Consider the following 27,685-nt stretch of genomic DNA (forward strand, 5'->3'; position numbering starts at 1 on the left):
AATAGTCGTATTTCACCAGCACTACCTTATACTACTATAAATTAGTATGCCTTGAATCGACTCTACAAATCAGTAGCTACAAACATCCTGATGGTAAGAATACTCAAATACTAAATACATTCATGAATAGTATCTACATTTTACTGCACGCTCAGTTGGCAAGTGCATTAATAAAAGATGAATTGCATTCTCAAGAGACATGGCAAAGTGGTCGCTAAGTGGATTCTTGGATATCACAGGGAACGATTTATCATACATTTCCCCATCACCACCCAGTTCGGTATAACGTTTGCAGTCAGCATAGTCTGGGAGTAAACTGGGACATCTTCAGTGGCATCCTGCCCCATTCACTCAGTGAAGTAAGTGCTATTACCGTTCAGTTACTGTGAAGTTTCCGTTTAAATCAAACGGCAAAACCCTGGACTATTTTTGAGACGCGAGCAAGTGTAATGGGAGACACAAAGAACAGCACATGCAGTAAAACACTAAGTGCTGGAGTAACTGGCAGCATATGTGGAAGGAATGTGGACGGGGTTTTTCAGACTGATTGTAATAGTGGGAGTGAGCGAGGGAGGCAACCTGGAAAATAAGGTTGACGTCTGAAGAAGGGTTTCGGCCCGAAACGTTGCCTAATCCCTTCGCTCCATAGAATGATGCTGCCTCACCCGCTGAGTTTCTCCAGCACTTTTGTCTGCCCTGGAAAAGAGAGATGGGGGACTCTTCTTCGGACTGCTTGTCCTAGTGTGGGGAGAAAGCTGGACAAGAGATATGGAGGAACCTTCTTCAAACTGATTGTGGTTCTTTTTGGTGGAGGAGGGAGAAGGCTGGAAAAGTGGGGGTCCCTTCTTCATACTGATTGTAGTGGGAGGTGGGGGGGATGCTGGAAAAGAGAGGTAGAGGGGTGGGGGGCTTCATATTGTAGTAGTGGAAGAGAGGGAGGGGGCAGCTGTAGAGGGAGGGAGGTAGAGAGAGAGAGGTTGGAAAAGATAGTTGAGAAGGACCGTTCTTCAGCTTGATTACTGTAAGGAGGAGAGGGAAGAGAAAGCTGGAAAGAGAGGTGGGAGGGAGAGGTGGGAGGGGAGGGTGGCTGGTCAGATACATGGCCACTGAAACCCCAGCACCAGCATCTCCACCCGCGTTGACGTGGCCACAGTGACCGCCTTTTGTATGTTGAACTCTCCGAGCCGTCCGAGGTACCCTCACCCTCCATCACAGCCCAACACCAGCCCAGCCCGGCTCTGCTCAGCCTAGCACCAGCCTGTAGATCAGACCAGCACCAGCCACAACACAAGCCCAGCCCGGCTCTGCTCAGCCTAGCACCAGCCCAGACTAGCCCAGCTCAGACTAGCCCAGCTCAGCTCAGCTCAGCCCCACCTCAGCTCAGCCTAGCACCAGCCCCAACACCAGCCTCAACACCAGCTCAGCCCAGGACCCGTCCAGCTCTGCTCAGCTTAGCACCAGCCCACCCTAGCGCCAGCCCCAACACTAGCCGAGCCCAGCTCAGCTCAGCCCAACACCAGCCCCGTGGCCCGGACTCGCCGTCCCGGGACCATAGCCCCGACAACGCCCAGAAAGTTTCAACACTGACAGTGCAAACTCAACTCCACATCGCCGGCTCCACACTAACCGCCCGGCGCCCCCCACCCCGCAAGCCTTGTTGTAAATTACCTGACGAGTTGCTCAAAAAGCTCCAGAAATAACTCCCTCCTTCTTGGTCCGGGCAAAAGCTTCTGGGAAACGCCGCAGCGTAGAGAGAAGAACAAATAATGATGTGTGTGTGTGTGTGTGTGTGTGTGTGTATATTATAATTACGTGCAGCGCTGATTATGGCTGCACAGTGAGCGCGAACTCTCAGTTTACTGCTAATCCCAAGCGACTGTCAAGCAGAAACAGAAAGGCGATCGACTGGAAGTGAGTTTCAGCCAAGGACCAACGAGACTCAACTTCCACACTCCCGCCCGCTCCACGCACTGCGCATGTTGGTGCCAAGACAGGGCGGCACCGTCTGGCTACTTGTGCAAGAACAACAATAAAGTTGCTGGAGTAACTCAGCGGGTTGGGCCAGGCAGCATCTCTGCAGTTCATTGTCATGTGTACCGAGGTACAGTGAAAAGCTTTTGTGTAGGAAGGAACTGCAGATGCTGGTTTAAACCGAAGATGGACACGAAAAACTGGAGTAACTCAGCGGGACTGGCAGCATCTCTGGAGAAAAAAAGGAATGGGTGACGTTTGGGGGTCGAGACCCTTCTTCAGATAGGCAGCATCTCTGGAGTTTTGGAAACGTCACCCATTTCTTGTCTTCAGAGATGCTGCCTGGTCCGTTGAGTTATCCCAGCTATTTGTGTCTATCTTCATTGAAAAGCTTTTGTTTAGTTTAGTTTAGAGATACTGCGCGGAAACGGACCCTTCGGCCCACAGGGTCCGCGCCGACCAGCGATCCCCGCACATTAACACCATCCTACACACACTAGGGACATTTTTTACATTTACCAAGCCCAATTAACCTACAAACCTGTACGTCTTTGGAGTGTGGGAGGAAACCGAAAATCTCGGAGAAATCCCACGCGGGTCACGGGGAGAACGTACAAACTCCATACAGACAGCTCCCGTAGTCGGGATCGAACCTGGGTCTCCGGCACAGCATTCGTTGTAAGGCAGCAACTCTACCGTTTCGCCACCGTGACTGTTGTGTGCTAACCAGTCAGCGGAAAGACAATACATAGATTACAATGGATTACAGTGTACAGATACATGATAAGGGAATAACGTTTAGTGCAAGGTACTAGGTGCCGTCTTCCAAAGACTCTGCTCTTTCCTCAAGGTATGCCAACTTTGAAGTTCTCCGATCCACTCTCACTGCTATCTCTATCTCCCCCTCTCTCCTTACTCTCAGTCTGAAGAAGGGTCTCGACCCAAAACGTCACCCATTTGTTCTCTCCAGAGATACTGCCTGACATGCAGAGTTACTCCTGCATTTTGTTCCTATCTTCAGTGTGGACCAGCTTCTGCAGTTCCTTCTTACACATATCCATGTTCTTTGTAAGGTACGTTGAACAATCCCTGTTCCAGGGTGTACACTGGTCTCTATCTCCGCTACATTGACGACTGCATCGGGGCTACCTCCTGCACCCATGGACCACCAATTTTCATCCTGCATTCAAATTCACTTGGACCACCTCCCTCCCCTTTCTTGATCTCACCGTCTCCATCACAGGAGATAGACATTGACTAACGTCTATTCTAAACTTACTGACTCCCACAACGATCTAGACTACACTTCTTCCCACCCTGCTTCCTGCAAAGACTCTATCCCCTGTCCTGCTGAGCTACTCCAGCATTTTGTGTCTGTCTTTGGTTTAAACCAGCATCTGCAGTTCCTTCTTACTCCAATCCTACAACCTGTCTGCAAAGCAGCAAAGGATTCAAGCTCGTACATAGCAGTGGAGTCAATGAATTTTCATCAGAATTAGGTAAAATTACAAATGAAACTTTGTGCAAATGAAATTAACATCTGTAGTTGGAAAATTACTCAAGGCTATTCTAAGGGATGGGATATACAGGCATTTCGATGGACAAGGGCTGATTCGGGATAGTCAGCATGGGCTTGTACGTGGGCAGCCGTGTCTCATAAATCTGATTGAGTATTTTGAAGATGTGACCAAAAAGGTTGATGAGGGCAGAGCTGTAGATGTTGTTACACATGGACATCAGTAAGGCATTCGGCAAGGTTCCACATGTAGGCTGCTCCGGAAGGTTAGCTCACATGGGATCCAAGGAGAGATAGCTGATTGGATAGAAAATTGGCTTCATGGAAAGAAGCAGAGGGTGATGGTGGAAGGTTGCTTCTCGGACTGGAGGCCTGTGATGAGTGGCATGCCTCAGGGTTCGGTGCTGGGTTCGTTACTGCTTATCATCTACATCAATGATTTGGATGAGAACATACAGGGCAAGATTAGCAAGTTTGCTGATGATAAAAAAATGCGGGTGGTTTTGCAGATAGTGAAGATGGTTGTGCAAATTTGCAGCATAATCTCAATCAATTGGGCTGAGGAATGGTTGATGGAATTTAATACAGAAAAAGCATTTTGGGCAGGACCTACAGTGAATGGTCGGGCTCTGGGTAGTGTTGCAGAGCAGAGGGATCTAGGAGAGCAGGTACATGGTTCCTTGAAGGTCGAGTCACAGGCAGGTAAGGTGGTCAAAAAGGCTAATGGTACATTGGCCTTCATCAGTCAGAGAATTGAATATAGAAGGCGGGAGGTCATGTTGCAGTTGTATAAGACGTTGGTGAGACCGCATTTAGCGTATTGAGTTCAGTTCTGTGCACCAAGTTATAGGAAAGATGTTGTCAAGCTGGAAAGGGCACAGAAAAGATTGACAAGGATGTTGCCAGGACTAGAGGGTGTGAGCTATAGGGAGAGATTGAGTAGGCTGGGACTCTATTCCTTGGAGCGCAGGTGGCTGAGGGGTCATCTTATAGAGGCGTATGAAATCATGAGAGGAATAGATCGAGTAGATGCACAGTCTCTCACCCGGAGTAGGTGAATCGAGGACCAGAGGGCATAGGTATGAGGTGCAGGGGGAAAGATTTAATAGGAAACAGAGGGGTAACTTTTTCACACAAAGGGTGGTTGGTGTAAGGAACAAGCTGCCAGAGGAGGTAGATGAGGATGGGACTATCCCAACGTTTAAGAAACATTTAGACAGGTACATGGATAGGACAGGTTTGGAGGTATATGGACCAAATGCTGGCAGGTGGGACTAGCGTAGCTGAGACATGTTGGGCACAGTGTGGGCAGGTTGGGCCGAAGGGCCTGTTTCCACACTGTATTACTCTGGGACTCTATGAAACCCTTTTAAATAGATGAAATCTATTTGTCTAATGTATATTTCTCATATAAATGTCAACTGTATCATTTGTACTGTACTAAATCAAAAGTGAAATTTAAATGATGTGAAATTAAATTATTGGCACAGCAGTATAATTCACATAACTAAATTGAACAATGGTAAATTGAGTATTGATTTTTTTCCCTACATATCATTTGGTTATTGGCAGATTCTTTACTTCTCTGCATTATGCATTTGTGTTTTTATTAAAATAAATGTGCCCTTGTATACCACTGCCAGAAAATTAATATTCCTGAAAAAGCCGTCCTTCATTGTAACATGGGATGTGTTCTTTAAAATGATTTTTATTCAGTGAAATGTTGTGTGTGTCTGAAGCAGGGTCTCGACACGAAATGCCACCCATTCCTTCTCTCCAGAGATGCTGTCCGTCTCACTGAGCTACTCCAGCATTTTCTGTCTGTCATCTTGTGTGTGTGTTTTGACATCAGCATCACGGAGTGGTATTATTCAATATAGCAAAAATACATTTGTAAATTGAAGACCTCAATCACTGCCACAGAATGTTTGTAAAATGAGGAATATGCACAGGTTATATTTAAATGTTTGTCTTAATCACACATAAGGTCGTAAGTGACAGGAGCAGAATTAAGCCATTCGGCCTATCAAGTCTACTCCGCCATTCAATCATGACTGATCTATCTCTCCCTCCTAACCCCATTCTCCTGCCTTCTCTCCATAAATTCTGACACCTGTACTAATCAAGAATCTATCTATCTCTGCCTTAAAAATAACCATTGACGTGGCCTCCACAGCCTTCTGTGGCAAAGAATTCCACAGATTCACCATCCTCTGCCAAAATAAATTGCTCATCTTGTTAAAGAATTGTCCTTTAATTATGAGGCTATGACCCCCTCGTCCTCGACTCTCTCACTAGTGGAAACATCCTCTCCACGTCCACACTATCTAAGCCTTTCACTATTCTTCACGTTTCAATAAGGTCTCCCCTCATTCTACTAAACTTCAGCGAGTACAGGCCCAGTGCCATCAAATACTCTTCATATGTTAAGCCGCTCATTCCTGGGATTATTCTTATAAAATCTCCTCTGGACCCTCTCCAGAGCCAGCACATCCTTCCTCAGATACGGTGCCCAAAATTGCTCACAATACTCCAAATGTGGCCTGACCAGTGCCATATTCTTGATATTTTCCTCACATCCATATCTCTATACTTATAAAACTGATCTTGGATGTGTATTTATTTGTGTGTGTGTTATCACATCTTTGTGAAAAAAACACAGTAAAGGAAATTTTTTTACATATTCCGGTAGAGATTTCCCCCCTGAAGTCCAAAATCGCCTTATCTGAAAATGTCATGCTTTATTTCTCAGGTTATTAATGAAAATGTTCAAAAATCCAACAAAACTGAATTTAGAAACGACTGTTACTGATGATGAACTAATTTAGAAACGTCTGTCTTTCGTTGATGACATCACAATGTGTCTACTGCGAGTGACGTCACCTCACATCCCTCCCTCATTTCCCCCCCCCCCCCATTATTCAATAGCAAAACGCAGGTGGAGATGAAATCGGGCAGTCGACTGAAGACCAAAGATCATAGCTGAAGACTGCGGCAGCCCAACTCGCGGTCCTTCGGTCGATGCTCGCTCACCCACCCGCTCGCCCCCCTACCCCCCCCCCCCCCCCCCCAGCCCCCTTGCTTGGGGTCCTCATGTAGGCGCATGGTGGGGAGGTTGCTGCCGCTCTGCCTGTCGCTGGCCTCTGCCTCTACCCGTTACGTGTCCTCTGCCCTCGCATCTGCCCGCCTCTGCCCTCGTTCCCTCTATCCCCCTCCCTCTCCCGCCACGCCTGCGAGTTGGGGGCTATACGTGAGTGGATAGGGCAGGGGATGGGGTATAAGGAGCGAATTAATAATATTAATATATCAAGGGGCTCGGTTAGTGTGCGTGGGTGGTTATTGGCCCCAATTGGTCTAGTAACTAGTAAAAATATGTATGTGTGTGTGTGTGTGATTACATCTTCTCGAAAAAACAACACGCCAACGGTAAAATATTTACATATTCCGGTAGAGATTTTTCTCCCCCTAGATCGGGCTATGGTTGTTGCTGCCTCTGGTTGAGGCTCACGAGCTATGATCTTTGCTGAGGAGTGCTCGAATCTTACCTTCGGCAACGGGTTGAGTTGGAGGTCCACTCCTCCCGTGGGGGCCACGGGTCGGGGTCGGGGACGGGTGAGTTCGGGGAACAGACTCAATGGGTCTGCACTTCATTTTATATAAAATCGTCCAGTTTACAAAAAATGCATAGAAATGAACATACCATGCATGCACTCGTGAGCATTCCACATTATTTTAAGCAAAAGGGATTAAACTATGGTTGATTTTTGCTAATGAAGGCAAATGATGTAATAATATCTGAAAGGCGAGTTATCAAGTTATGCATTGGCCTCTGATTAACATTATACAATCAACTCTCACCCTGCAATAATCAGTATAATTATATTAAGATGCGTTCCTTCACAAAGATGTAGATGATATGAACCAACTACCTGAAGTGGGCCAGAGTTCTTTCAATATGTTCCACAACATTTTCTCACCATGTGAAATGATATAATACCATGCGCATGTTTTTCTTTTTTATACTGCCACTTTGAAGCACTTCATTATGTAAGTACACCACGAGGATGTTCCCAGGGCTCAAGGGTCTTAGCTATCAGGCGAGGTTGAGTAGGCTGGGACTCTCTTCCTTGTAGAGCAGGAGGATGTGGGATGATCTTATGGGGGTGTTTAAAAATCATGGGAGGAATAAATCTGGTAGATGACGGCACGGTGGCACAGCCAGAGTTGTTGCCTTTCAGCGCTTGATCCCGACTACAGGTGCTGTCTGTATGGAGTTTGTACGTTCTCACTGTGACTGTGTGGGTTTTATCTGAGATCTTTGGTTTCCTCCCATATTCCAAAGACGTACAGGTATGTAGGTTAATTGGCTTGATGTATGTGCAAATTGTCCCTAGTGTGCTAATGTGCAGGGATCGCTGGTTAGCGCGGACTCGATGGGTCAAAGGGCCTGTTTCTGCGCTGTATCTCTATACTAAACTAAAGATGCAGAGTCTCTTGCCCAGAGTAGGGGGAATCGCGGAACACAGGACACAGGTTTATGGTGAAGGGGAAAAGATTAAATAGAAATCTGAGGGGTAACTTTTTCCACACAAAGAGTGGGTGTATGCAACAAGCTGCCAGAGGAGGTAGATTGAGGCAGGGACTATGCCAGCGTTCAAGAAAGTTAGACAGGTACATGGATAGGACAGGTTTGAAGGGACATTGGCCACATGCAGGCAGGTGGGACTAGTGTAGCTGAGACATGTTGGCCGCTGTGGGCAAGCTGGACCGAAGGGCCTGTTTCCGCGCTGTATCACTCTATGACTACTTTTAATTATTTCACAGCAGGATTAAGTACTATATAAAGAGGTAAATGTTTTACAATTCTTTAACTGCAAGAGGAAACTTGTTGAGTTTGACTTGATTGTCGTGGTGGCTACCCCTCGCTGTCGAGGATGATGGTCTACAGGTTCTGTTGTTTTTATGGACTCTCAGGTGGCTTACGAGTCCAATCCTGGCTTTGAAAGTTCTTCGGCATTCAGGACAGATAATTCCAGATGGCATATCGGGCTTTGGTTGTTGCTGCCTCTGTATTACCTGATCTAATGGGATAGCAGGCCAAAAAACCTTTTCACTGTACCTCAGTACACGTGACAATAATTAACCTGAACATAATAAATCAAAACACACATATATGGAAACCATTTAAAATACGTGATAGTTTTCAGGCTATGCTATCATCTTTTAAACAACCATTGGCAGAAATTTACAAAATGTCAAGTTTTCTTTAATTTAAAAATAAAAAAACACATGTGTTGGGAAATAATTTAGAAATAGCTGGAAATTCTGGCAAGGGTGGGTAGCATTTAAAACTCACTTGTTTCCATATAAGCTGCCTCATAACCAAGTGATTCCAGCATTTTCCTATTTGTTTTAACAAACTCCTAAAATGAACTGGTAGGCAACTTTATTTCTCGTTAATGTTTTCTAGGTTATTTTGGTTACTGGTTTCAGATAGTGTCACAATACAGGTGCACAACTTTTCATCCGAAAGCCTTGGGACCAGACACTTTTCGTAATTCGGAATTTTTCGGCTTTCGGAATGGAAGAACTTTAGCGTAGATTTTAACGGCTGGCTCAGTGGTAGAGTGCTCGGCTCATATCTGCAAGGTCACGAGTTTAGCGCGCCTCGATCCCGGCAATTACTCGATCGCGAGTTTGAGTCTTCAATGTAGTTTTTTTCTTGCAGAATAGGAGAGAATAGGGAGGGTTAGGCTGGGATCATTCTCTGCGAGATGATCTTAGTGCAGGAGACAAGTGTAGGAGAGGTGTACTAACTGTGTGGGCAGAACTTTGGAAGTGATTGCCCACCATTCTCAAAAGCCGCTGTGTCTCCGTCCCTGGAATAGTAGGGGGCGATCAAACAGCACAATAATTTCCCCCCCCCCCCCCCCCCAACTCCAGATGTATCCGCTCCCCGATGGGCCGTTACGACGACAAGTGGCAGTTCGCCCGCAGCCCGAGCTGCGCCACCCCAAGAACAAGACGTACCTTGCACACCATCAGCACCATTTGTCCCTACGGGGAGCGTGTTCCTCGAGTTGGAACGGGGCTGGGCTGCTGCTGGCTGTGGGTCTCTGGGATCTCTGTGCTTGCAGTGGGCTTGGGGGTCGGTGTCCCGTTGGTCCTGACGTCTCCAGTGACTGGCACTGACCTGCTGGCAACTCCGACGTGGTGACAGTGCAAAGCCCCCGCGCCGGTGCAATGGGCGGGGAGCTGGAGAGAGGAGGGAAGGGGTCACACACATGGCCGGGAAGCAGAGGGGTGTAGGTGGGGTGAAACTGAAGGGAGCGACAATCTGCTGCTGCCTGCCCGCTGAGTTAAAAAGTTCCCACGCACGTCTCACGATACACTATGTATCGTGAGTCTACCTTGGGAACTTTTTAACTCAGCGGGCAGGCAGCAGCAGATTGTCAATTATTAACCCTCCCGCACAATATACCCTCACCTTCTCTTCTTCAAGGACCTTTCTTCAAGGACCAAAAAAATGTCGCTATTCGGAGCTTTTAGTTATTTGGAATTTCGGATAAAAGGTTGCGCACCTGTAGTATATTTTTTATTGCTTTATTCCATTCCCCTTCCCCCCCCCCCCCCCCCCCCCCCCCCCCCCCCCCCCCACCCCACCTCCACCACTCAGAATGTTACTTCTAGCCATTAGGTTTAGATTAAGAATAGTTGCATGATAATTTTAGGCAATTAATCAATTCTTTCAATATCACAACTTAGTGTGAAGAAATAAAAACACCAATGTCAGATAATTGAAATACTGATTTAATTTCAACCCAATCATTTTTGGTTTGTAATTGTACATTCGGTAGCACAAATAGTTGGTTCTGTTTACAACTCGAAAGTTAGAACGACTGGTTTGTAAAATGGTGTAATTTCAGGCTGGATGGTAACTCAAATTTCACTGCACCTTAATTGGTACGTGACAATAAACTGACCTTGAAACTAAAGGTTTCCAATGAATTACGAATGGTATAACATTTTAAAATATCAATACAAAAATGCTGTAACTATATAAAAATAACAAATGCATTTATGTCTAATATACTCTGGACAACATTATCAGACAAAAAAAGGTCAGTAAATACTTAGTGAATGACATATATAAAGTAACTATTTTTTTTTAATAAATTGCACTTTCTGCATTGACAAACAACATCAGATTGAACTACAATTGGAACTTTTTGGCACTTTTAATTAATATATTCAGAATATGCTTTTGATAGGACTACTTTGAATGGCTTATCTTCTGTATGTTGTAATCCCCCCACACCACTTGATAGCTGGGTACATTTCAAAGTAAGAACATGCTTTCACCCTATGCTTGGTTGCCTTCATAAATATTTTGACTTCAGTATTTTAGATCTTCAAACCAGCAAGAACAGATAAAAGTTGGTACATTTAATTGAGGTACTCATTCATGCAAAGTTAAATGAAAACCAAAGATAGACACAAAATGCTGGGGTAAGTCAGCGGGACAGGCAGCATCTCTGGAGAGAAGGAATGGGTGACTTTTCAAGTCAAGACCCTTCTTGAGTCTGAAGTAGGATCTCGACCCGAAACATCACCCATTCCTTCTCTCCAGAGATGCTGCCTGTCCCGCTGAGTTACTCCAGCATTTTGTGTCTATCTTCGGTTTAAACCAGCATCTGCAGTTCCTCCCTACACATGGAAGCTTACTGACCGATTTAAGAATATTCCTTCCTTCTCGTTTTAATTCTGGTTAATGTTTAAGTTACCAGCTATCAACAAACTGCCAGGGTCCCAATGACTGACATACTATACTCTTCAAACAACAGAGAAGAATGTTATTGTTTTTGAGTGATTACATGTGATTATTCAGCATTAACTTTTTTTAAGGAAATATATTCAGCTATTATTTTAAAAATTAATATTTAAGGTGCTAGAATATGAAAACCCCAAGCATTCAAAAGCATCTATCTTATATTAAGTTATTTGGCCCCAATATAAAAAACTGTACATTTAAAAAAAGAGTAAAAAAAAATGGAGACAACATGTGGAATATATAACAGAAAATGTAAAGAGAAAATGAGATGAAAGTTACTCCAGTCTCGAATGATTAATTTGTTGAATGAGTTGAATTTAAATTACTGCATAAATATTTGACACAATCAGTTAATTTGGCCAATTATATTGTCTTTGGAGTTACTCAAAATGTTAGTGAGAATGAATTTAATGTCACCTATATATGTATATCGTGCATTTAATGTTTAGGGAGACATACTGGTAGAACTGAAGATTTACGTACTACGTTGAATTTACTTCTAGGTCATATATTGTCAGACCGGACTTTCAGATAATTAAGAAGGTGGTTCATTGGGAGGTTGGAGTTTGCGCGAGTTGAAGTAGCACACCACTTGTTGAGGTAATTCGGCCAGTACACTCTGTGCAAGAACTTCTTTGGGTGCCTGTTAAATGAGAGAAGAGTGTTATCACTTGCAAAACCACTTCGGGGAACAATAAACCACAACTGACACAACTGCAGCACTTTCAGTCAGTCAAGCTCCTAATGGGAAATTAGGTAAGTTTATTGGCCAAGTATTCACATACAAGGAATTTGCCTTGGTGCTCCGCCCACAAGTAACAACATGACATACAGTGACAGTTCCGAATGACTCAGAAAACACTAAACATTAATAATAATAAAACATGAATGATAAAACACCATTGACCAAGCATGTGAACCAACAGAATACCAGATCAAAGGGAGGCTACAGATTTTTGGCTGTTGAGTAGAGCAACTACTTGTGGATAAAAACTGTTTTTAACCCCTTCCTCAGCCCTCCTGCTGTCTCCTCCCATCCCCCAGCCTTCGGGCTCCTCCTCCTTTTTCCTTTCTTCTCCCCGCCCCTCCAACCCCCATCAGTCTGAAGAAGGGTTTTGGCCCGAAACGTTGCCTATTTCCTTTGCTCCATAGATGCTGCTGCACCCGCTGAGTTTCTCCAGCTTTTTTGTGTACCTTTGATTTTCCAGCATCTGCAGTTCCTTCTTAAAAACTGTTTTTATGTCTGGCTGTGGCAGCTTTGACAGTCCAGAGTCGCCTTCCAGAGGGAAGTGATTCAAAGAGTTTGTGGCCAGGGTGAGAGGGGTCAGAGATTGGCATTGGGGGTTCAGTATTGATGTGGATAGAGAACTGGCTGGCAAACAGGAAGCAAAGAGTAGGAGTAAACTGGTCCTTTTCACAATGACAGGCAGTGACTAGTGGGGTACCGCAAGGCTCAGTACTGGGACCCCAGCTATTTACAATATATATTAATGATCTGGATGAGGGAATTGAAGGCAATATCTCCAAGTTTGCGGATGACACTAGGCTGGGGGGCAGTGTTAGGTGTGAGGAGGATGCTAGGAGACTGCAAAGTGACTTGGATAGGCTGGGTGAGTGGGCAAATGTTTGGCAGATGCAGTTTAATGTGGATAAATGTGAGGTTATCCATTTTGGTGGCAAAAACGGGAAAGCAGATTATTATCTAAACGGTGGCCGATTGGGAAAGGGGGAGATGCAGCGAGACCTGGGTGTCATGGTACACCAGTCATTGAAGGTAGGCATGCAGGTGCAGCAGGCAGTAAAGAAAGCGAATGGCATGTTGGCTTTCATAGCAAGAGGATTTGAGTATAGGAGCAGGGAGGTTCTACTGCAGTTGTATAGGGTCTTGGTGAGACCACACCTGGAGTATTGCGTGCAGTTTTGGTCTCCAAATCTGAGGAAGGACATTATTGCCATAGAGGGAGTGCAGAGAAGGTTCACCAGACTGATTCCTGGGATGTCAGGACTGTCTTATGAAGAAAGACTGGATAGACTTGGTTTATACTCTCTAGAGTTTAGGAGATTGAGAGGGGATCTTATAGAAACTTACAAAATTCTTAAGGGGTTGGACAGGCTAGATGCAGGAAGATTGTTTCCGATGTTGGGGAAGTCCAGGACAAGGGGTCACAGCTTAAGGATAAGGGGGAAATCCTTTAAAACCGAGATGAGGAGAACTTTTTTCACACAGAGAGTGGTGACTCTCTGGAACTCTCTGCCACAGAGGGTAGTTGAGGCCAGTTCATTGGCTATATTTAAGAGGGAGTTAGATGTGGCCCTTGTGGCCAAGGGGATCAGAGGGTATGGAGAAAAGGCAGGTACGGGATACTGAGTTGGATGATCAGCCATGATCATATTAAATGGCGGTGCAGGCTCGAAGGGCCGAATGGCCTACTCCTGCACCTAATTTCTATGTTTCTATGTTTCTATGATCTTACCCGCTCGCTTCCTGACCCTTGCAGTGTACAGTTCGTCAATGGAGGGAGGGTTGCAGCCAATAACCTTCTCTGCTGATCGGATGATTCGCTGCAGCTTCCAGGTGTTGTGCTTGGTGGCTGAGCCAAACCAGACCATGATGGAGAAGGTGAGAACAGACTTTAAGATGGCCGTATAGAATTGGGTAGAAAGGAATTGCAGATGCTGGTTTAAACCGATGATAGACACGACGTGCTGAAGTAACTCAGCGGGACAGGCAGCATCTCTGGAGAGAAGGAAAGGGTGACGTATCGGGTCGGGACCCATCTTCAGACTTTGTTGACTGTACACGTTCTCCATAGATGCTGCCTTGACCCGGATGAGTTACTCCAGCACTTTGTGTTATTTTCTTTTTTAAAAAGGTGTCCTTTTAAGGCTGTTCATGTTCTGCAGCTTAGTGCACGAGGCAGCACGCAGATCCAGAGATGATGCCTGTCCTGCTGAGCTACTCCAGCACTTTGTGTCTATCTTCGGCTTAAACCACCATCTGCAATTCCTTCCTACACATCCCACCTATCGCTTGCCAGGCTTTGCCCCACTCCCACCTCTCTTTTCCAACCTTCTACTCCATCAATCTAAAGAAGGGTTCCGACCATACCAGAAACAGCATCTGTCCATTCTCTCCACAGATGCTGCCTGATCCGCTGAGTCCCTCCAGCATGTTCAGTTTTGGGGGATTGAATAGGAGCAGTTGGAGACTGAGAACATCAGCGATAGACAAAATAATGTGGGGCTTGCAAAATCCCCTACATCTCTAATGGATGCTGCCTGACCTGCCATGTATTCGCAGCATATTCGGCTGAATTTAATTATTCCTTTTGCCATTTACCTTAATCTATGGGCTGTATTTACCACCCCTCCTGCTGCTGCTGAATGCAGCTTTTCCTTTCATAAATATTTGTAATGTTGCACACAACCACCTTGACAAATTGTTTTGCATTGCATTGTTTAAAAATAGCTCTACCAAGTAAACTTCAGTTAAAATCAGGCAGCACGGTGCTTATTTACTTTCCGATGTGCCCATGACTCCAGCCAAATCCTACCTACAATTTTCATATTCGATTGATAGTTGGAAATAGCTAGTGGTGCTCACTTTGTTTACCAAGGTGTGTGTGAGTATTCAAATGTTAAAATTTAAAAAAAAGCAATGCAATTCCAACGCTCAAAAAAACGTCAAGGATTCCACAAGTAAACTTCTGCTCTGAACACTGGCAGGGCTCCTTTGATTGAAAGATACAGCATAGAAACAGATGCCTTGGTCCATCTAGTCCATGCCGAGTACCGTTCATGCTGGTTCTGTTATCCCACTTTCCATCCACTCTCTACACACACGGGGCAATTCACAGAAGCCAATTAACCTATGACGCCACATGTCTTTGGTATGTGGGATGAAAATGGTGCAACCGGAGGAAACCCACGATCAGAGGGAGAACGTGCAAACTCCACACGGACAGCACTGCGATCAGGATCGAGCACGGAACTCTGGTGCTACGAGTCAACAAGCTACCTGGTGGACAATTGGCGATTGATCCAGGTACATTGGAAATTAAAAAAAAAACTCACTCTAACTAAGATATGCCTCAGTTCCAGAAAAGCTGAGGATCTGATCAATTAAGCTAATTCCCAAAATGAAACTTGCTTCAATATTAAAGATTTATCAACATTCATTTGCATACAAATGGTGCAGCCTCATGCGTCTTGTCAGTATTGTGTGTTTCTAAAGATAAACAAAATATGTTGGAGTAACTCAGCGGGTCAGGCAGTATCTCTGGAGAATATAGATATGTGATGTTTCGAATTGGGACCTTGTGACCTCCAACTTGCTTTAATTTGGAGGAATCGCCTTTTTATCTCTGTAACACCAGTTCTTTTAGGGCAAAATACTATTTTCAAATATCAAAAGTAAATTATTTAACAAATGGAGACACAAAAAAACTGCAAATGTTAGTGGTTTACAAAAAAATGAGATTGCCGGAGTAACTTAGCGAGTCAGGCAGCATTTCTGGAGAACATAGATTAGTGACAGTTTTGACACCCCAGCGGTATGAACATTGACTTCTCCAATTTCAGGTAGTCCTTGCTTTCTCCCTCCTTCCCCTCCCCTTCCCAGCTCTCCCACAGACTACTGTCTCCGCCTCTTCCTTTCTTCTTCCTGCCCCCACCCACCTCCCCATCAGTCTGAAGAAGGGTCTCGACCCGAAACGTCACCTATTCCATCGCTCCATAGATGCTGCCTCACCTGCTAAGTTTCTACAGCATTTTTGTCTACAATGGATTAGTGACATTTCAGATTGTGACCTATCTTCAGACTTAATATATATTTTTCTACTAAAATTCAACAAAAAGATGTAATAAAGCACAGCAACATGACAAGCCCAAATCCTGGTTATTACTTAACATAATCAACTCACGACTCAATCTTTTGTATGTATCAACATAAACAAAATGGACAAAATCCATGGCAGAATTTGTTTTTCTAAAATTACTTAACATTAGAACTTATAAAATATTTACCCATTATATACACATGCATGTATAAAAATTACGATATAAATTGCCAACTGCATTTAACTACCTAAACAAACGTGATTAATTTTCAAATTTTGTTTTAATGTTTCTTGTTACATTAAGCATACTAAGTAAGCTCAAATTATTACCGGTCGGTATCACATACTTACATTTTGAAACTTCCGAAATGGTACAAATTGGACAATGTCTCGGATGGCTGGCTCTCCAGCGGGTGATTTCAGAACTCCATCATCACCGTCCAGAAACTCCATAGCACTGAAATCTGCTCCACCAACACCAATAATGATGATGGACATTGGCAACTTTGCTGCATTAATAATGGCCTGTCTTGTTTCATCTAAATCTGTTATCACTCCGTCTGTGATGATCAGCAAGATGTAATATTGCTGCCAAAAGATAGATCTTTCATCAAAAACATATAAAGTTTACTGTGTTAACAAACAATTTACAAATATCAGAAAACAATTCTTTAGTCGGAGGGTGGTGAATCTGTGGAATTCATTGCCACAGAAGGCTGCGGAGGCCAAGTCAATGAATATTTTGAAGGTAGAGATAGATTTGTGATTAGTACGGGTGTGAGGGTTTGCAGGGAGAAAGCAGGAGAAAGGGGGTTAGGAAGGAGAAATAGATCAGCCATGATTGAATGGCAGAGTAGACCTGATGAGCCGAATGGCCTAATTATGCTATCACTTATGACCTTATGACAATTAAGAGTTTAATGTGTTATTTTTACGGATGCATTTTTTTTTTGTTATAAGTGAGGTCAAGAGCTTTTCAGAACTCATTTTGAAAGAAAGATTTTCTGATATAGAACAAAGAGCAATGCACAAAATTCAACTAAGTTTCGTAGTGAACGAAATGATACAATGCAAACATTGTCTTCAATGTCTTCATGAAGTGAGGGTTGAAAGCAAGCTTGTGGTCCTAAATATGAGCTTTTCCTGGAAAACATGCCAACAGGGGCAGCACGGTGGCGCAGCAGTTTAGTTGCTGCCTTACAGCGCCAGAGACCCTGGTTCAATCCTGACTACCAGTGCTGCCTGTATGGAGTTTGTACGTTCTCCCCGCGAGTTTTTTCTGGGTGCTCCTCCCACATTCCAAAGACGTACACATTTGTTGGTTAATTGACGTCGGTAAAAATGGAAATTTGTCCCTAGTGTGTCGGATAGCGATGGTGTAAGGAGGAGATCACTGGTCGGCACGTACTCGCTGGGCTGAAGAGCTAGTTTCCGCACTGTATCTCTAAACTAAACAAAACAAGCAAAATCAGATTTGTCCCATCTCCAACGTAACCTGCCTGGATAGGCCTAGAAAGTGCCAGCATTTGCCGACATTCATGCACTCATTTCCCATGTAACAGAGTAAATAAAAGTTCCACCCAAATAGTTAGTCTAGTTTGCCGGTATTGCTCTGAACAAGTTAGTGTGCTGAATCTCTGGTGGATTTCCAAAATTACAACAATTTCCCACTGCTCACAGTGGGAAAATTCTTGGCACAGAGTGAGGAAATTTCTGCATCAGATAGGACCATGTACAGGGATTTCACCATAGCTTTCACTGAAAGAGTAACTGTGAGAGACTCAGAATTAGAACACACAGTACAGCACAAGAACAGGCCCTTTGGCCCACAATGTTTGTGCTGAACATGATGCCGAATGAAACATAGTGGCATTTAAAAAATCTTTTGAATAGGTGTGTGGATATGGAGGGATATGGGATATGTGCATGTAGACAAGTAATGGTCGTGACATCATGTTCGGCACAAACATTATGGGCCAAAGGGCCTGTTCTTGTGCTGTACTGTATCTGCTTCAACAACCATTTGCAGCAGTGCGTTCCAGATACATTTAAAAAACTTGTCCCCAGATAGTCTTCAAGCTTTACCCCTCTCTTAAAGCTGGGAAAAAGATTCTGACTGTCGACCTTATTTATGCCTCTTATAAATGTATATCCTTCTGTCATCTCCCCATAACCTTCGACATAATCCAAGTCTGTCCAACCTCTCCCTGGAGCAACTAACCCAGAATCCAGGCATCATTCAGGTAAAATTAGTACATAGGTTTTTGAATTTAAATTGTTTGTGCCTTTAAGTGTTTGAGAATGTTTATTTTCCATGTGTCCCTCTGAGTGGGTTTTAACATCAGAAATATTAAGTGTTTGACACCTTTCAGAATCAGCTAAACCTGTTGCCATATTATGTCCTTATCAAGCAATTGGATTCTGTCTCACAAAGTTGTCGAAGTGTTGTCTATGCCAGAAGGGATCGAGTCAGTTCTGAACCAAGTTCCATGAATCCAGAGCTCTCCAAAATTTGTCCTATTACATAGTCACGGTCTTACAGCGTGGACACAGACCCTTCGGCCCAACCGCCCACACCTACCAACATGTCCCATCTACCCTAGTCCCCACCTGCATGCGTTTGGCCCATATTCCTCTCCATGTACCTGTCTAAATGTTTCTTAAACGTTGCGATAGTTCCTGCCTCGACCACCTCCTCCATGCACCCACCACCCTTTGTGTGAAAAGGTTACCCCCTCAGGTTCCTATTAAATCTTCCCGCCCTCCCCCCACCTTAAACCTCTGTTCTCCTAAGTTTTAGGAGGCTAATCAGCCCATTGAAGCTGTCGGAGCCATTCACGCTTAGGCTAGTTACCGTTAGCATATTTTATTATTTTGTCTAGATATTTCTTGCAGAATTATTTTGAATGCTTGGAGATGGGCTTTTGATGCGTAAATGAACTTTACATATAGCGAAACCACAGGGAGTGGTTAGATCAGACTGGAGCGGGCACGGGAGAAGGGATACAGTTTTTATCAGATCAGATAGTAAGAACGGAATATATGGATAAAGAGGATCTAAAGCAGTGGTTCCCAACGTGGGGCGTACGCCCCACAGGGGGGCAATTTGATTTTTAAGGGGGGCAATTGAGCGCGACTGAGGAGGTCTGGGTCCAAATTTTCGATTTTTATTTTTTTGGATTTTCCATCAGGTAAACATATGTAGTTTATGTTTCAGATGTAATTTTGAGTAATTTTTTTGGGGTAAAAATGGTCTTTATTGTGTAGTTATTACATAATCACCGCGCCATCGCTCTTCATGCACGTCGCACGAAGCGCGCGAGGTCATGGGAGAACCTTATTTATTGAATTGGATTTAGAAATGCGATTCCATGCGATGGGGGGGGGGGCATCAGGATTTTAGAGGTGATTAGGTGGGGCATGGCCAAAAAAAGGTTGGGAACCACTGATCTAAAGTATGTTCACTTTTTTGGCTGTGCAACTACTTCAATAAAGAATCAATTAAACTGGAAAGAACTACTGGAGGATTTGTTTTTGTTATCGTCTGCGTAAGTTCTGCTCCTCCTTGCCTGTGCAGTAACGGCAATGAATAGCTGAAACTTGGAAAAGTTTGAAATTGCCATCACAGAAACTATGCTGTAGAGACAAAATGCTGGAGTAACTCAGCGGGACAGACAGCATCTCTGGAGAAAAGGAATGGGCGATGTTTCGGATCTTCTTCAGACAGGCTCAGACGCTATGATGAGCCTTGCAACAAACGGTTTCTCCCAATTATTTTCTCAGTCACCCAATCTATTAGTTCTCTTCCACACCCCCGACATAGGATCTATAAACCAGTTCCCTAAACCAGGAGCAGTCTACAGTGGCTAGTCAACCAGCGAGACGTTAGAACATGAAAGGTGCACAGAGCACCCAGTCAAAATCCCCATGCTCCCAAGGAATACAGACAAATAAATACTTGGAAAGTTATCCAGGGTAGTTGAAACCATGATTAGAAATAACTTGAGTAATAGAATCAGAGCTGTGTAGCGTAGAAACAGGGCCTTTGGATCAACGTCCCATAGCAATCTAAACCCTTCCTATTCCTCTATTTGTCTAAACGTCTTTTGAAAGTCAATAGACAATAGACAATAGGTGATCCCTGGTTCTGGACTCCCCCAACATACTGAAAAGGCCCCATTAATTCCTACTCTTTGCTTCCTGTCTGCCAACCCGTTCTCTATCCATGTCAATACCCTAACCCCAATACCATGTGCTCTAATTTTGCACACTAATCTCTTGTGTGGGACCTTGTCAATCGCATTTTGAAAGTCCAGATGCATACCTAGTAGATGTAAGTTAGTTGGTGTGTAACGGGAGGAATACTTACAGAAGCTTTGGGCTGCTGAGCTGCTGCAGCTGCAAACCTCCCCACATGGTTTATAATTGGAGAGAAGTTTGTCGGACCATAAAGCCTGACTTGAGGAAGGCAGTTGCGGTAGGCGTCAATTATCCCTTGCACCCCTGAAGAACAAAATTAATTGTTAAGAAAAGAAATGTGCTAAAATCACGGTGGCGCAACGGTACATTTGCTGCCTTACAGCGAATGCAGCGCCCAGGTTTGATCCCGACTGCGGGTGCTGTCTGTACGGAGTTTGTACTTTCTCCCCGTGACCTGCGTGGATTTTCTCCGAGATCTTCAGTTTCCTCCCACATTCCAAAGACGTACAGGTTTGCAGGTTAATTGGCTTGGTAAGTGTAAAAATTGTCCCCAGGGGGCGTAGGATAGTGTTAATGTGTGGGAATCGCTGACCCGGTGGGCTGAATGGCCAGTTTCCGTGCTGTATCTCTAAACTAAAATCCTTAAATGTAATTCTAATTTTGGTCATAAGTTCTGCTAGCCCCCAGTTAGCTTTAAAAAAAAAAATGTGATTCAGCATAGTTTAGAGATACAGCGTGGAAACAGGCCCTTTGGCCCACCGAGTACACGCCGACCACCGATCACCCGCACACTAGTTCTGTCCGACAAACTAGGGACAATTTACAGAAGCTAACCTGTACGTCTTTGGACTGTGGGAGGAAACCGGAGTACCTGGAGAAAACCCAAGCAGGTGACAGGGAGAACATGCAAACTCCGTACAGGCAGCACCCGGTGTCAGGATCGAACCCGAGTCTCTGGCGCAATAAGGCAGTAACTCTAGCGCTGCCCCACCCGTGCTGTAAACATTCTGAAGCAGTAGTTAAGAGGTAACCATTATTGAAACAGCAGTAACAACTGCAAAGTAGAGGGAACGCATCTTCAGCTAAAGACATTCACTAATGTTTCACTTTTGCTTCTAGTTACAATCTAGATGGGCCTCGATAGAGTGAATATGGAGAGGATATTTCCAGTAGTGGGAGAGTCTAGGACCGGAGGGCACAGCCTCAGAATAAGAGGACATGCAGGTAGAATGGAGACATTTCCTTCACCAGAGGGTGGAATTCATTGCCACAGAAGGTAGTAGAGGCCAAGGCATTGGGTATTTTTTAAAGTGGAGATTGACTAGTAAGGGCTTCAAAGGTCAGGGGCGAAGGCAGCATAATGGTGTTGAGAGGGAAGGATAGATCAGCCATGTTCAAATGGTGGAACAGACTCAATGAGCCAAATGGCCTAATTCTGCTCCTATGTCTTACGAACTTCTAATCTAAATAATGGACAATTAAAACAGTACAATTTGTGTCAATTGTAAGTCTATGATGTAAAATTTTAAGTCATGTTAACCTGATTAGTGGCAATGTGGTAGCAGCCATGATTTTATTGTACAGAAGATAGGACAAGAGGTGGCTGAATGGCATATTTCTGTTTCTTTATGTCGTATTGGGCAAAAAATAACAATTACAGTGGGGTTATTTGTGCTGGTGAGTTACATTCTTCCAACAGTACCACCTTCCAAAAGAGTTACCGCCTCACAAACACGGAATCTTTTTAAAAAGATTATTTTCCTCTTACTGTCAAAGAAATATGAAAAGTAAACATGACGTTGAGTTCTTGACGAGCCTCTTCCATGATGGTTAACCAATTGAGAAAATGTAGTCATTGCTGTGGTGTTACTTTAAATATAATGATTTATATCATATTTAATATATAAAAATCATATATTTATACTCAAGAAGTAAAGGGAACCATTAATTGACGAGCTAGCTCAAAGAAAATCAGACTGTAATATCTTCAGTGTGCAGGAAGGAACTGCACTGAAGATAGACACCAAATGCTGGCGTTACTCAGCAGGTCAGGCAGCATCCCTGGAGAAACAAATAGATGATGTTTTGGTTCGAGTTCCTTCTTTTTTCTAATTTTCATTCCTTTTCGACATTTTACAAAATACACTGCATGTATGGATTGATATGAAGCATAAAAATGATGCCAATTCTCAGATTAAAAAAGTGAATAAATTATTTTTTTTCCCCATTCTAGACTTCAAGGAAATTGTTCAGCATAGAAACATGGAAAATACGCGCATGCGGCTCTTCGAGACAGCACCACCATTCAATATGATCATGGCTGATCATCCAAAATCAGTACCCCGTTCCTGCTTTTCCCCATATCCTTCGATTCCATTAACCCCAAGAGCTATATCTAACTCTCTCTTGAAAAGATCCTGTGAATTGGTCTCCACTGTCCTCTGTGGCAGAGAATTCCAGATTCACAACTCTCTCTGGGTGAAAAGGTTTTTTCCTAATCTCTGTCCTAAATGGCCTACCCCTTATTCTTAAAACTGTGACCCCTGGTTCTGGTCTCCCCCAACATCAGGAACATTTTTCCTGCATGTAGCCTGTCCAATCCTTAAGAATTTTATATGTTTCTATATAATTCAAATGTTTCTATATGTTTCACTCATCATTCAAAATTCCAGTGAATATAAGCCAAGTCGATCCATTGAATATAAGCCCAGTCGAAGCATGTTCCTTGATCTTTCGTAAGATAATTGAATTTTTAAATCAACACCTATTATCCAGTTACATGATAATCTGATTGCTGCTTATTTGGAAAAAGGACATGCTGCATTATGGATCAGTGTACTGGATGGAAATTGTAGCAAATTAGTTGGGTTCTTCCTCCTCACGACTTGTGCCAAGTAACATTGAATCTCCAGAATGTGTCCACTCAATGGCAATTAGTGGACAATGTACATACAAAGTTCATACGTGTAGCAGTCTGCCAACATGTCTAAGCTCGTACCCAATGGACTCATCTCAACATTAGTGTTTGAGAAAGAACTGCAGATGCTGGTTTAAATCAAAGGTAGACACAAAATGCTGGAGTAACTCAGCGGGACAGGCAGCGTCTCTGGTGATGCTGCCCGACCCACTGAGTTACTCCAGCATTTTGTGTCTACATCATCTCTCAACATTAGTTACCTTAGCCAGGAGTAAAAGGCAAAACAAAACAAACAGAAAGGTGGGCAATATCTGATGGATATTTTAAAATGTATTAAGCAGAAGGATCATGTATTGGGTGAAGAGAAGAGAAACAGATTATGTGCGGACAGATGAGATTAGTTTAACTTTGCATCTTGTTAGTCACAAATAGGCGGTACATTTCTACTTTCTATGCAAAAGAAAATCAAGCCAGATTAATTCTGAAAGGTAGACACAACTTTCTGGAATATCTCAGCGGGTGAGGCAGCATCTATAGAGAGAAGGAATGGCGCATCTATAGAGAGAAGGATGTCACCAGCATCTGCAGTTCTTTCTTACATACTTAATTCTGAAAGGGACAGCTACCTCAAATATGATGGACACTATTGTACATTGGAAAATTAATGATTACTTTAATCAAATAAAGCTTTCAAAATAAAACATCTATTAATTGGATGGCAATTTTGCATCCGATGAACAACACACTTCCTACAAGAAAAAGAAAGGATATTTTAACAATATCTTCCTCTTCTCATCAGTTACAAAACTATTACAGAATAAAATGTTCCCTACCTCCACAAAATGGATTTTGAAGATTGAAGTTAAGTGGAAATTCATGTGATACCTGCAGGAAAAAAGCCACTGCATAGTACATTTACAAAAATCTTTCATTTGAATACATATTTATGCAAAAATAAACTTAATTTGATATTTACCTGCCAGTTAGGAGGAATTTGCGCACCAAATCCAAATGCTGGGAATAATTTGTCTCTGTAAGCATAGAATTAAAGGTCTGCCCGTAAATCGCTGGAGTACCAAAAATGATAGAATGCAAAGTTCATTGAGCATGTAATCAACTAATAAAAAATATGATAAGTTATCAAAATATTAATTATATTAATATCGTATCATTCTTAACATATTTTTGCATCGGCTACTAATATACTGTTGAACAAAAGCAATCACGAGATTGTGCAAATGATTCCCCACCTTCCATTTTACACCCAAAGCAGGTGGGACCAGTGTAAATGGGGCTTCATGGTCACTATGGGTCATCGGCAGTCACTCGAAACGAGTATGACTGTCCTCTCATGGAGGACGCCAATGCGTGACTTTGTTTAACGTGGGGAGACTAGTGCACAGACAGCCACCCCACGGTCCTTGACAGATCTGGGTCAGGATCCAGTGGCATGGAATCCAAGATGACCGTCCAAGGGACCCTTTTCTGCTGCAGCCTTCATCCGCCTTCCCAGCCGTTGTGACACTCCACTAAAGTCAGCCATCATCCTCCGCCTGTTCCACTGTTGAGGCTCGAAGGGCCAAATGGCCTACTCCTGCACCTATTGTCTATTGTCTTGGTTGGATTGCTCTTTGTCAGAGACCTCCCCCTCGACTTTACCGCCATGGGTAGCCCTACCAGGAGCATAGCTCCAGACGGCATCGCTCTCAGGATCTCAGGACCACACAAGCTTCTCCACCACGACAAGGTGACAATCCACTGTGGGTAAGTTGAGCCAAAGGTCATTTCCGTGCAGCATGACTATGACTCCAGGTGTGTTAATGGAACTCTCTCCAATTCTGTCAGGACATTCCTTCTCTCTACCCTCACCTTTTGAACTTAAAACCCATTTGTTTTCTCACTTTCCCAGTTCAGACAGAATTATTAACCATTTCCCTGATATGCAGAGTGTTGCTGCTGTTTTTGTTGTTATGTTACCTGCCCTCACAAATCTGTTAAACATTAGATTTATTAATTCATATTTTCATACGAGTTCCAAGTTATCCCACTTTTCCATCCACTCTCTACACACTGGGGACAATAGCTTTGCAAATAAATTGAACATATAAGAATACTATGCTGACAAAACAGAATACATTACGTGTCATAGTCTTGAATGACCGCTCCAACGGCCCAGATTGCCATCTGATATTCATTAAATCCACTTGGATTTAAATAATGCAGCGAGTTTGGTGACCGAGGATCCCCATTAGAACCTGTGAAATCAATTCCAACCTACAAATTGGAAAACAAGAAAACAGTTACTGGAAGAAGAAAATAAAGTGTATTTTGGACAGCCAATGGCTAACATTCATCTTGGTAAACAAACAGGTGTAGACAATTTTCCTTGGTAATTTTTCCAGTGTTCATAGCAATAGTGATCACATCCCAAAGCCATTTAAAAAAAAAACCCTTTAAACCATGAAAGTGATAGTTCCAAAAGCAGCACAATATTAATATGTTTATGAAGGAACTGCAAATGCTGGAAAAATCGAAGGTAGATAAAAATGCTGGAGAAACTCAGCAGGGTGATGCAGCATCTATGGAGCGAAGGAAAAGGTGACGTTTCGGGTCCAATTAGGAGCTTGACCCGAAACTACACCTTTTTTTTTCACCCCATAGATGCTGCCTCACCCGCTGAGTTTATCCAGCAATTTTATCAACCTACAATATTGATATGTTCTGTTGTGTAATGTGACTTAGTTCCATGGACACTTAGGCGCCATGAAGGCATGAGGGGGGGTCCTAGCGGCAGTCGATGAGGGTGCCGGTGGTCGATGTCGTGCTGCCAGGACCAAAGGGAACGGCGTGGGAGAACCACCACGAGGTGCTGCCAGGACCAAAGAAGGAAGGAGGGGAGGGGAAGGTGGGAGAGGGGAACCACCAGGGGAGGGTGAGGAGGGGGGGGGGGGGGGGAGGGGAGAAGGAGGGGGAGGGGGGGGGGGAGGAGGGAGAAGAGGGGAAGGGGGGGGAGGGAAGGAGGGGGAGGGAGGAGGAGGGGGGAGGGGAAGGAGGGAGAGAACATAGGTGGACATGGAGTGAGAAGGAGGTGGTGAAAACAAAGAAGGACCAGGCGCAGGATACTTTGTAACACTGTTGGTGCCCTTTAGGTGCGACTATTCGCATACCTTGGGTATGCAAGCAAATAATTTCACTGTGACTAGTCAGATGTGAAAATAAAGTAATCATTCATTCATTCATTCATTCATACATACATTCATTCGTCAGGAATCCAAATTCCCGTATTAGCATCTGTCATTACAATTCTAATTTCAGATTTTAGTTTAGTTTGGTTTCGAGATACAGCCGGAAACAGGCCCTTCAGAGAAATCCACTTTGGGTAAGTTGAGTCAAAGGCCACCCGGAGAAAACCCACGCAGGTCACGGGGGTCCCGTAGTCAGGAATGAACACGGGTCTCTGGCGCTGTAAGGCAGCAACTCTACCACTACGTCACCCGATAGTACCCTTTAAATTATCACATAATTACACCGGTACTCTTTCAACTACAGGGAAATGCTGGCAAGGATTGGGCAGATATGAGAAAGATGGATGGCAAGGGAGCAGAAAAACTGCACACAGTTTTCCGAGAAATGGTGTGCAGGAAACACCCAGCACGTGTAAAGGGTATTCATGGCAAAAAGTTACCAGCGTTTTTGTTTTCTACAAAGACATTAATCACTTCCATAAATGACTGTCACTAAATACCCATCCCAGGTCCATTGTACCGATGCTGCATTTGTACAGCCATTTGGTAATGCAAATGTCACAATTATCACAAATAGCTATTTTCCCCATTTTGCAAGAATTGCTTTGATGACTTCTATAATAACACGAGCGCAGAGTAACACACATCATCTCAATGGAGAAAGCCTGCAAAGGTACTGAGCAAGGTTTCTGAAAGTTATGACCCAAGGTGAGAGAAATGCAGGTATTTCTGCATCCAGTATGAAGAAGGGTTCTGACCTGAAACGTCACTAAATACTTTGTAAACGTCACCCATCCTTTTTCGCCAGAGATGCTGCCTGACCCAGCTGAGTTATTCCAGCACGTTGTGTCTACCTTCGGCATAAAGCAGCATGTGCAGTTTCTTCATACACATTTTGTCTGCAGATATCTGAAGGGTAACCTTTTCACACAAAGGGTGGTGGGTGTATGGAACGCGCTGTCAGAGGAGGTATTTGAGGCAGGTACAATCGCAACGTTTAAGAAACAATTAGACAGGTGCATGAATAGGACAGGTTTAGAGGGATGTGGGCCAAGCGCAGGCAGGTGGAACTCAAAAGGACATGTGTGGGCAAGTTGGGCCGAAAGGCTTTTTTCCACCCTGTATGACTATATTTATCAACTTGCTAAATTAAACCCAAATTGTAAA

The 27,685-nt window shown here is 43.8% G+C and overlaps 2 protein-coding genes across 6 annotated transcripts in view; both read right to left on the reverse strand.

Annotated features, from left to right (window-relative positions):
• Positions 1 to 1,988, reverse strand: part of LOC129696139 (copine-3-like) — a 74,699-nt gene extending 72,711 nt beyond the window's left edge. Inside the window, exon 1 of one of the 2 annotated variants that reach the window (XM_055633645.1) lies at positions 1,669 to 1,988. The gene's annotated coding sequence lies outside the window, so the exon portion shown is untranslated. The remainder of the gene's footprint in view (positions 1 to 1,668) is intronic. The other variant, XM_055633643.1, reaches the window with a different exon arrangement.
• Positions 1,989 to 10,283: 8,295 nt separating this feature from the next.
• Positions 10,284 to 27,685, reverse strand: part of LOC129696140 (copine-3-like) — a 47,844-nt gene continuing 30,442 nt past the window's right edge. For 3 of the 4 annotated variants that reach the window (XM_055633646.1, XM_055633647.1, XM_055633648.1), the window contains 7 exons: positions 25,414 to 25,547; positions 24,250 to 24,304; positions 24,107 to 24,158; positions 20,526 to 20,659; positions 16,508 to 16,744; positions 13,793 to 13,909; positions 10,284 to 11,961 (listed from right to left, as the gene is read on the reverse strand). In XM_055633646.1, coding sequence (XP_055489621.1) covers positions 11,854 to 11,961; positions 13,793 to 13,909; positions 16,508 to 16,744; positions 20,526 to 20,659; positions 24,107 to 24,158; positions 24,250 to 24,304; positions 25,414 to 25,547 — 837 coding nt within the window. In that variant the 3' untranslated portion in view covers positions 10,284 to 11,853. The remainder of the gene's footprint in view (positions 11,962 to 13,792; positions 13,910 to 16,507; positions 16,745 to 20,525; positions 20,660 to 24,106; positions 24,159 to 24,249; positions 24,305 to 25,413; positions 25,548 to 27,685) is intronic. The other variant, XM_055633649.1, reaches the window with a different exon arrangement.

Source organism: Leucoraja erinacea, chromosome 4 (genome assembly GCF_028641065.1).
Source record: "Leucoraja erinacea ecotype New England chromosome 4, Leri_hhj_1, whole genome shotgun sequence".
NCBI lineage: Eukaryota > Metazoa > Chordata > Chondrichthyes > Rajiformes > Rajidae > Leucoraja > Leucoraja erinaceus.